We start from the raw sequence: 11,147 nt of genomic DNA, 5'->3' as shown, positions 1-11,147 counted from the left end.
TATTTTTTGTGTGTTCCCAAATGCATGCCCTTCTCACTGCAGAGATGTGAAGCCTCTGCAATGCTTTCCTCCCATGGACCTGGTGATCTCCAGGCTAAGACCACCAAGCAGTTGTGTTCAGTGATGTACCCAGGAGCTGTGGCACTGTGCAGAAGTTTTTTTTTTTTTTTTAGGGGAAGGGAAATCTCGTGGAGAGCTTTACACAGCAACTCACTCCTGAACTCCTGATAGCCCTGAACTAATATGTCATTTAGTGATGTTTGGGGCCTCATACATTTTGGAGAGAAGAAATTAGTACAGTCTGCTGCTTGCTTTTCATGTTCCTCTGTTTTCCCCTGAGCTTCCCTGCTGTCCCTAATTACCCATCTCTCCCTTACAGGGACTTAAATAATAGAAACAGAAAAACTGGTTGAATTAGACTGGAATGAGGATGTGCTGAAAGAGGCTTCTTTCCCTTCAGAAGTGACCTAAAGTTACCGTTTCTGTTATTAGTGACGCAGGCTCCCCATCACCACGTGAGGCAGCTGCTCTGCTGTTATCTCGAGCTGAGGGGACACAACTCCTGCACTGACTCAAGCTGTGGCTCCCTGTGGCTAGGAGAGATTAGCAATGGGAAGCAAGGATGCTTAGAGGAAATCTTTTGTTAACAACGATGCTTGGGGGCAAAGAAAATAAAATAAATGGTTTGGAAGAAGGAGAAGCAAAAGCAAAAAGCTGAAAAAAAGGTAAATTGAGTAACCACTGAGTGATACAATTGCTAAAAACAGGTGAGCGGTGGCCTATTTTACAGTTTCCTGGTGATGATGGCTGTGAGAGCAGCTAGCTGAGAGCAGACAGACGTCAGCGTACAGAGCTCTAGAGACAAGGGCTTGTCTGACTACAGCATCTTCCTGTCCCAGCGTGACCATGGAAAGACTCTGTGTCCCTTTGGTGTCCTTTGCAATGCCTTTAATGGACCCCACTGCAAAGAACCAGACACGCATTCCTACTAACACAGAGACAGAGCATCCTGTACCCCACCACTGAAGGAGGATGTTCATGGTCCATTGGCAAGGAAATCGCTCTCCAAGCATTACCAGAAACAAGCAAGTAAACAAACAATGTCCACAAAACGAGTTAAAATAATGCATTTATTGTTTCCTTTGTCTTTAGGAATGTGCCAGCGTTGAGACCTGAGTTGAAACCCTAATGCCAGATTAGGTGGAACACGGCTTTGAACCTGCCTGAACTGCTGTCCAAAGACACCTATATGGCCAAATCCTAGCCAGGCTGGGGTAGGCAGGTTTGAAAATGCTTTGAGATTTCAGTCTGAATGAGGGAAAATAAAGCATTTGGGGGGTGGGGGTTATATGTGCCTGAAGAGACAAAAATTACCCATGTATTCAGTGAGGCAATAACTGATCCACTGTTCAGGCAGAGAAGAGTATCTTTGGATGAACAGAAGACTAAACCATACACATTTGCAGACAAAGGGATCTGGACCTGAAAACTGAAAAAAAATCTGCTTAGCACGTCCCCATTATGAATCTGAAGCTCTCTAACCCAGCTTAGGTGCATCAGATGGAGGGAAGTTAATACGGAACTTGAGAATGAGGTTAGTACGGAGGTGTCCAAACAAACATGTCTTTTGTTGTTGTTGCACATCTTGGAGGATACCTACAATACCATGAACAAAAAGGTTTCTGCATCCCCTCCAAATGTGGACCTGCTTTGTTTGAGTACTTCTTAGCATCCTCTGACAATTTCCCAGAAGGGAACAGAGCTGTTGCCACTCATGGGAGGGACAGGACTGTCATCTCATGGGGAAAAGGTGCTGTGGTAAATTCTCCATGGGACCAGGACCGGCTACTAACAATCAAAGCAAAGCAATATTTCTGTTACATCCTCTCCTCTTTTGAAAGGCACCCAGGAGGATGCATTGGCTGAGTGTTAGGTTTGTGTGGAACAGAAAAGCCAGCAGCAGGTGAAGTCAAGATCTCCACAAGAATTTCCCATTGCTTCCTCCTCCCCGTAGCCCATAGGGAGTCTACAGCTCAGAAATCTTCCCATGAGCCATTTCAGCTTCACGGATGGAAAACCAGGCTCCCACCACACATAATGCTCTTCCTGCATGCCCTAGTTGAGGAGGAAAAATCCATTTATCCATTTGTTGCCCAGGGAAGTTATGGGTGCCCCCTCCCTAGAAGTGTTCAAGGCCAGGCTGGATGAGGCTTTGAGCAACCTGGGCTAGTGGGAGGTGTCCCTGCCCATGGCAGGGGGTTGGAACTAGATGATCTCTAAGGTCCCTTCCAACCCAAACCATTCTGTGATTCTATGATTCTATGATTCTATGATTCTATGATTCTATGATTTAGGTGCTGAGCAAAGGGAAGCAGGAGCTTACTACAGTTTCATCTCATGGGAACAGCATGATGAGGATCAGGAGTAGGTTAGCTGTGGGTTTGAAAGTACAGCAATCTGACACCAAAAAGAGCAATGTCCCAATTTCCCTGTGTGACTGTGATCTCCCAGTGCTACTCTGTCGTCACCACTGGACCTCATCTCACCCTGCCCTGGGGCTTCTTAATACTAAACCCAGATGGAAATGGCAAAGCAAAACCAAGGTTCCAGGAAAGGGCGGGACTGGCTCCTTGGACCACAGATAGTCCTTAGAGAAGCATGGCCACATCATCCTGGCAGATAGTGAGGAGCACAGTTCTCCTGGACCAGTGGGACTCCATCAACCCAGATGCCCTGGGAGATGAACCAGGGCTGTGTGCTTCACAGCCACCACGCTTCTTTTCCTTATTTAGCAGACCTGTGATTTGCACGTTTTACTGCTGAGGAGGAGTAAAAAGAAAGCACTAAATTCAGAAACTTTTACTAGAACACTTTGAGGGGCACCCTAAAAGGGGGCCAGATGGAGGAAGAGTTAAGTGTGCAGCCAGACATGGGCCAGATTCAGCTTTCAGAAGCTTGGTGTAAAGGCAGGTGAAATTTCACAAACCAGGTAGAAATCAGGCCCTTCAATATGGGCTTTGCTCATTTTGCTAGCAACAAATATACTCTACCAGCTCATCAGTGATGTCCATAGGAGGAAAATGAAGTTTATTTGGAGATGTCTTTCTATTTGTGTTGACCTCGTGAGGGTTATAATAGCCAACAACAGAGTTCAGGTTCTGGCCATGAAAAATACAGACACCTCCTTTGACTTTCTTGATTTAACCTCAGACAGGCTTGAGGAGTCAAACGCAGCACAAGGAGGCACTCATTAACATTTCCTCTGCCTGGCGAGGAAACTGAAATAACAAACACCCCATTAAACAAGGGGAGAAAAAAACCCTATAAAATACAGGAGATATTTTTAGTCTGAAAACAAAGCACTTTTTATCTTCCCCACAAAGTAGGGCTTTTCAGATTAAAAGAAAAAAAGGAGAGAACTTGCAGGCTCCTCCACACCAGAAGGAGAGGCACTAATAATAATAATTATTATTAGGATTATTGTTAATATTGATAGCAGGCTGCCCTCAGTTTCCTGCTTGCTTTCCCATCCTCCCAGCACGTGACGTGTGGGCCCCAGCCGTGGACGACAATGGGTGGCCAGGAACAATGCAACTACTGACGCGAACCGTGTTTTCAATGAGAAACTCAGCGTTGTAAGTGCCAGCTTCAATGCAATAAAGTGTTCCGGAGCTGGAGACGGATGAATAGAGACGTATGGTGTAAATTAAATGTGTTATTCTTTTTCTTACCTTTTTTTTTAAAAAAAAAAAAAAAACAACAACAACTTAAAAACCCCTTCTTGGGAGTTTTGTTCCCAAACAAATGACTGGCCAGCTTCATCTGGTAACCTATAGGAGAATCGATAGGGATTAAAAGGGCATGGATGCATAGGGGAGGGATTCTGGGGATTTTGTTTAATTTTTTTTGTTTGTTGGTTTGTTTTTTTTTTTTTAGAAGGAGGTAGCAATTCTGGAAGCGAAAGGGAAAATTCTAGCACAGTAGATATAGGACAACAAAAAAAATCCCTCAGGAAAAATTAGTCCCTGCAAAAATATGGGGTTAATTGCACACCTGCCTTCAGACTTCTAACTTTAGGCTCTTTACAGAGTCCTTGGTGAAAGACAGGGTCCTCCAGAGAGTGATTCAGAGAAGGAACATAATGCACATCACAATGCATAATTGGGGAGGGACCCTAGCATCGCACTCGGGTAATATAGCATCTGGCAGAGCTCTTCTGAGTATAAGACACTGAAAGACAGCACAACTCCTCTTCGCCATATGCTTTCCCAAGCCCTGGAATCCCCCTCTTCTCACTTACCCACCAGGTTCATCTGGTTCACAGTTTCAAGCTCATCTCCAAGAAGTGGCATTTCTTGCTATAAGACAGATCTGGGCAAAACACTCAACCAAATGAGGTGGCAAAGAGATGTCAATAGAAAAAAAAAACCCAAGCCCCATCAAAGTTACTGTAAGGTGAGGTGCAGCAAAAGCCCATATCTTGAAGGGCTGCAACTGATGAGTGCCACCAGGCTCTGGGAACATTGTGTCCTTGGCAAAGCACTGTTGTGAAAACCCAGGGGAAGGTGCCAGTGTTGGCTATGACTCAGTGTCCCTTTCATCTGGTCCCCTTCCTCACAGTGGGGTTTTCTGTTGCTGCCACGTGCTTGTTTTGTATGCCTGTAATTAGCCTGTTGGCTTTTCTCTTTCTTTCTCCTATTTTTATTTTTTTCCTGGTCTGATTCTAATCCACTGTGCCCTAAAACGGTTAAGGAAGGTTTAGGGGGACAACCCACGTTGACATGATCCCCACTGTGCTATGACACAGCTTTTGCTGATGACAGCTTTTGCTGTCTTCTCTCCCTTCCTTGCTCGTGCTCATCTGTTTTAGACAAAACTACCCCTGGTCACTGTTCACCCTTTTTCTTCCTATGTCATACTTGCTTCCCACCTCCCTTTCCGCTCTTCTTGCCCTGTTCTTGTCTTGGACCTCCTGTGGCCACCCAGACCACCACATGCCCTGCCATCTCCTCTGTCCATCCCATTGCCAGCTCCTCCAAGGCCAAGCAGTCCCTTCGGCAGGACTCCAGCTGCATCTTTATGAAGCCGTGGGATAAAGACGCTGTGACAATGAGAGCCTCCTCCCCAGCCTGCTCCTGTCCTTCCATGTCCGTCTGTCATTCTGTGCCCAGAAATTGTCTGTCTGCCTCAAATTGCCTCTCCCTGTCAGCTCTGAGCTCTCTATGTCTCCCTCCTCCCTTTGCTTCCGGCTCCCCTCTCTCCTCCTCCTCTACCCACGCACCTTACTTTAATTAGAAATACAATGAAAAATGCTCACTATGCCTTAATCAGCAAGTCGTTCCCCAGCAGGTCCAGAAGGAAAACCCCCATTCTTCCTCCCCTCTCCTGTCTCCCCCACCATCCTCCACAGAAGAAGAGCACATAGATGAGGAGAGCTCTATGGAAAGGGTTCTGAATGAAATGAACCTAGAGACATGGACAAGCTGGAGAAAATGGCCAACAGAAACCTTATGATATTCATAGAATAATAAAATCATAGAATGGTTTGGGTTGGAAGGGACCTTTAAGATCATCTAGTTCCAGTCCCCCTGCCATGGGCAGGGACACCTTCTACTAGCCCAGGCTGCTCAAAGCCTCATCCAACCTGGCCTTGAACATCTATTCAACAAAAACAAATGCTGTGCCCGGGAAGAAAGAGTCCCTAACAGCAACTGAGTGGCTGGGGCTCCAAAATGGACCTGGGGGTGCTGGGGGACATCAATCTGAGCATGATCAAGCAGTGTTCCCTGGCAGCAAAAAAGGTATCCTGGACTGCGGTAGCATAAGCACAGACAGGAGATCAATGGAAGTGATTATCCCCCTCTGCCCAGTCTGTATTAGACCATATCTAGCTGCTGCAACCAGGTTTAAGGCCCTTAGTACAAGACATTGATCAACTGGAATGAGTTCAGCCCAGGCTATTGAGATGATCAGGGCTACAACACTTGCCTGGTGCCTGGAGTGGGACCAGGGCTTGTTCATCCTTCAGAAGTGATGGCTTCGGGGGACATAAAAGCAGGGAGGTTATCAAGGAGATAAAACCAGACTCTTCACAGGCGGGACTGGTGAGACGACAAGAGACATCAGGCATAAATTGAAACAAGATGCTCAGCCTGGGTTTAAGGAAAAAAGGTTTTCCCTCTAAGGACAGCCATGCAGTGGAGCAGGTTGCCCAGAGAAGGTTGTGCAATTCCCATCCCTGGGGTTTTCAATATCTGAAACCTGAACCAACTCATCTGACCCAGTAGTTTACTCAAATTAAAGTAGGAGGTTGAGCTAGAAACCTCCTGAGGTCCCTTCCAGCCTTAACAATCCTGAGATACAGTGACCAGACCTTAGCACAAAATGAGGCCATTCAGACTCTGAAAAATCCCCACACACTGAAAACTAAGGGAGAAGAAAAGAGAGGCAGCAGAGGCTGGAAATAGACAGATTTAATGGAGTAGTTTTATAGCCAGCTCATCCCACATTGTGGTGTTTAAGGGGACAAGATGAAGTTGAAATCAGAGCACCTTGCAAAGTTAAATACAGTCTATAATCCATCCCTATCCACTAGCAGTCTCTTTTGGGTCATTTCTGGTGATCCCGGGTGAAAACCTTTCTGGAGAACATCCTTTGCACCCATCTAGAGACACATGGATTGCACAGTATCTCCCAATTCATGTGAGCACTTACTAGCAATACAGGCTTAAGGTGGACTCTCTGGGGTATAGACACCACAGCTTAAAAAGCTCCAGATCCATCCTAAGCCCTCAGATGTTTGACATTTGATCCTTTCTAAACACAAACACAGATGCACAGAAATCTCAAGCTCAGGAAAGCTGGGTGAAAGTGGAGAAGTAAGCAAGGCAGAGAGCGTAGTGCTCTGACATTCACATCACTGTCACTGGGGGATAAAGTGGAATTGTGAGGGTTTGCTGGATTAGGAATCCTGCGTTTACACCCTCAGGATTTTGTCCCCTTCCCCACCCACTGGCACCCCCCATCTTCACCCAAACCATGCAGCCCCTCTATTTCAGCTTCCTGCTGCCCTAAATAACCCTCCTGTTTCCCCGAGAGACACATGGTAGAAGCGTTTGTTCATATGCCATCACCTGGTAGGGATCAGATGTCTGTCTTCCCTGAACACATGGATATGGCGTGGGGAAAGTGAGTCCTGACCCCTGCCTCTCATGCCCTTCAGCTTAACCACGGTCTATTTGCTCCATAAAGACTCTGCTTTAACCAGCTGCATGGGGTCACTGAGACCCCCTTTCAGCAGGGCCTCACTGAAAGACCAGATATGTCCTCTGGATTTCAGTCTTACCAGGATGGCTACAGTCCCACCAGGAAACACATGACCACAAGCCATGGGAGTAGGGACCCGTTTTAAACCTCCCTGGCACACTGCCCACCACTCCAAGCGGAGGCAAGGCACCTCCCCACAGGCAACAGGCTTGAAACCCCCTTTTTAGGTGATATTAATGAATCAGCATCCCACTGCCTCCGGTCACTGTCACTGGGAGGGGATGAGAAGCCCCGGATGTCCTCAGCACCTCTCCGAGGGTGTTCCGGCAGGGAACTCTCTAGGATTAGGGAATCCTTTATCTCTGGTTTATGTAAGACCCGGGGACTCCTTTTATGGTTGGCTTTTCCTGCTTTGTCAAGAGCAAAGAACAAATGTAGCTTCATCTGTGCTTGTGGGTTGGCTAACTGATTAAGCATCTGATTCAAGCTAAGTACGGAACAGGCTTTTAATGGGCGGATTTAATTTCGTGTAAAAAATCAGGATGCCGTCCCCCTCCCTTATCGAATATTCCCAAGATAGCGATTGGTCTGGTGCAATTAAGCAGTGGGGATGACTCCCACCTATCGATGCTTTGGAAAGTCCAGTTTGTACTGAAGTGGCTCCTTTGAGTGTTCCCCCCTCTCTGTCCCCCCTCCTCTTTTCCTTTTTTTTTTTTTTTTTTTTTTTTTTTTTTTTTTTTTTCTGCAGATTTACCACCACTTCCAAGAATTTGCATTAGCAGTGAGCTCACCATGTGTGTGTGTGAGCACACACGTGAGGGTGTGCGGGGGCCCCTGTGGGCGTCCTCCTTGGTGTGACACACCGAAATTCCTCCCCATCTCCCCCTCTGTGAGTCCTGCCAGGGGAAGCATGCTAAATGTATGACCTTGCTGAGTAAATAGTTGTGGAATGAATAAGTATATTTCCCTGCAAGCTGAAAGGCGGAAGGTGTGATTACTCATCCATCTACCCAACTGTCTCCAGCACCTTTCTCTCTCGCGTCGAGTCTGGGGGCGTAGGCGAGGGGGTGGGAAAGCGAGGGGAGGCTGCCAAGATCTGGGTTGCCACAGACACCGGCCTCGCTTTTCCTCCAATGAACGCTGCATTGAGAGTGCGAGAGGAGGCAGGGCACCACCCACATGTTGAGCTGTGCCGGGTATAAGTAGATGGAAGAGCCGGGACTAGTGGCAGTTCAGACAGGGAAGAGAAGCAGCTCTTTGCATCTCTTAGTAAAAGCGCTTTCGACTCGACAAGTTCACCAGAGGAGAAATCACTGGGAATTTTTCTGCAGCAGCTTCCAGCTTCTGTGTGCGTCTCTCTGTGTGTTTTTCTCTGGCGAAGACTCCCTGCTGTTCAAGATTCTCCGCTCTGGAAGAGCAGGTAACGGGCACACGTGTGGGGCTGGACATCTTAGCCAACTCCTCTCCGTGGCTCCTGGAGGATCTCCACTCTCTCTGGGACACCCTGAGCACGTGATACTGGCGTTTCCAGCTGGACACCAGGAGAAATTTGCCTACAACTCTCCGGAATCCACAGGGACCGAACAGCTCACTCTGCGGTGATATCTGATTTGGTTGTGTTTGTGGGGAAAAGTCCTTTGAGGGGGGGTTTAGAAGTCTCTGTGTGTCTTTTGGGAAGTGTTGTGGCAGGGTTTTTGAGAGTTAGGGCTTACAACCCAGTTCTTTCTGTGTTTGACACTTGCATAGTCAGCGTCATGCAGCTGGATAATGTCACCAATGCGGGCATCCACTCCTACCAGGGGCACCGTGGAGTGGCCAACAAGCCCAATGTGATTTTGCAGATAGGGAAATGTAGGGCAGAAATGTTGGAGCATGTCAGGAGGACCCATCGGCACCTCCTGTCTGAGGTGTCCAAGCAAGTGGAGCGCGAGCTGAAAGGCTTGCAGAAATCAGTGGGCAAGTTAGAGAATAACTTAGAGGACCATGTCCCAACTGATAACCAAAGATGGAAGAAGTCCATCAAGGCCTGCCTGGCCAGGTGCCAGGAAACCATTGCCCATCTGGAGAGGTGGGTCAAGAGGGAGATGAATGTTTGGAAGGAGGTCTTTTTCCGTCTAGAGAAGTGGGCTGACCGTCTGGAGTCCATGGGAGGCAAATATTGCCCTGGGGACCATGGCAAGCAGACTGTGTCTGTTGGGGTGGGAGGCCCAGAGATAAGGCCAAGTGAGGGGGAGATTTATGACTATGCCCTTGATATGAGCCAAATGTATGCACTGACCCCTCCTCCTGGGGAGGTTCCCAGCATCCCCCAGGCCCATGATTCCTACCAGTGGGTCTCTGTGTCGGAGGATGCTCCAGCCTCCCCAGTGGAAACCCAGGTCTTTGAGGATCCCAGGGAGTTTTTGAGCCACTTGGAGGAATACTTAAAGCAGGTGGGTGGAACAGAGGAATACTGGCTGTCTCAGATCCAAAATCACATGAACGGCCCAGCTAAAAAGTGGTGGGAATATAAGCAGGACTCTGTCAAGAACTGGGTTGAGTTCAAGAAGGAGTTCCTGCAGTACAGCGAGGGGACTCTGACTAGGGATGCTATCAAAAGGGAGCTAGATTTGCCCCAGAAAGAGGGCGAGCCCCTGGACCAGTTCCTTTGGCGCAAGAGAGACTTGTACCAGACCCTCTATGTTGATGCAGATGAGGAGGAAATCATCCAGTATGTGGTAGGCACCCTCCAGCCCAAACTGAAGCGCTTCTTGAGCTACCCCTTACCCAAGACCTTAGAGCAGCTGATCCAAAGAGGGAAGGAAGTCCAAGGCAACATGGACCACTCTGAGGAACCCAGCCCACAGAGGACCCCTGAGATTCAATCAGGAGATTCTGTGGATAGCGTGCCTCCCTCAACCACTGTCAGTCCTGTGCCCAGCAATGGGACTCAACCTGAGCCCCCCAGCCCACCCGCTACTGTCATATGAGCTAGTCCAAGGGAGGCGTCAGTCTGGCTTATGTGAAAGGGAGAAGGGGGCGTATTTAGGAAGCTTCTCCTTGAAGTGAGGTTCTGGCTGAGACATGACATGTGCTCAGTCCAACAGCCCATAGCAGAGGACTTTGTGGGGGGAGGGAAGCGATGGGGGAGAGGCACCTTCAAATGTGGCTGCCCACTTCACCTGAGCCATGCAATACGGTGGTGCTGGAGATACTGCTTACACCACTGTGGGGAACGGACAATTTTATGAGATCCCTGACAAAGAAACTAGAGACAATTCCCAACTTCAGAAGCAGCCACTTGGCACTCGTGGCTTTCAAGGACTTCCAACAAGTGCAGCAATAGGCTGAGGGTTCCTACCCATCTGGATCTCTCCTTCTACTTCTCTCCTCCCTCTTTCGAAGAGGTTTCCCTGTCCTGAAGAGACATTTTTATTTTGACCCTTTCCCATTTCTGACTTACCACTGGGATTTTGTTCACTTGACAATCTCCTGTTCTTCCTTGCTCCAAAGGTTTAAATACTGGTTTTGATTTTTTTTTTGTTTTTGTTTTTGTTTGTTAGAAGAAATCGTATTACTTCAGGAACTGAAAACTTTAAGAATCTGGATTATTTTTAGTGCTTTTCATTTCACTGCACCTAATACCTGCTCTAATGTTTTTTCCTCTCAAGAAGCTCTTACTGGTTTACTTGTAGTTTCTGTTTACTCCAATCAAGGCCACTGCAGTGCAGAGGCAGATTTCACCCTTTCTCTGCACATTATACTGTGCATTCAGCAGTTCAGCAGGAAAAAGAGTTTCAAATTAAATTCTGAGCTCATTTATTGAAGGAGTAGTCTGCTTGCTTTCAGAGAAGAGAGGGTGCCAAGGTGGAGAGGGGAGGCACCAGAGCTGTTTTGAGAGG

General features: G+C 47.7%; 1 protein-coding gene across 1 annotated transcript; it reads left to right on the top strand.

Moving 5' to 3' along the window:
- Window positions 1-8,941: 8,941 nt before the first annotated feature.
- On the top strand, window positions 8,942-10,638 carry ARC (activity-regulated cytoskeleton-associated protein). Its single transcript, XM_010074696.1, has one exon. The coding sequence runs from the start codon at window positions 9,021-9,023 to the stop codon at window positions 10,233-10,235; it is 1,215 nt and encodes a 404-aa protein (XP_010072998.1). The 5' UTR covers window positions 8,942-9,020; the 3' UTR covers window positions 10,236-10,638.
- Window positions 10,639-11,147: the final 509 nt, after the last annotated feature.

This window comes from Pterocles gutturalis, unplaced genomic scaffold (assembly GCF_000699245.1).
Source record: "Pterocles gutturalis isolate BGI_N339 unplaced genomic scaffold, ASM69924v1 scaffold34867, whole genome shotgun sequence".
Classification (NCBI taxonomy): Eukaryota; Metazoa; Chordata; class Aves; order Pterocliformes; family Pteroclidae; genus Pterocles; species Pterocles gutturalis.
This window is presented reverse-complemented; position numbering and strand designations above follow the sequence as displayed.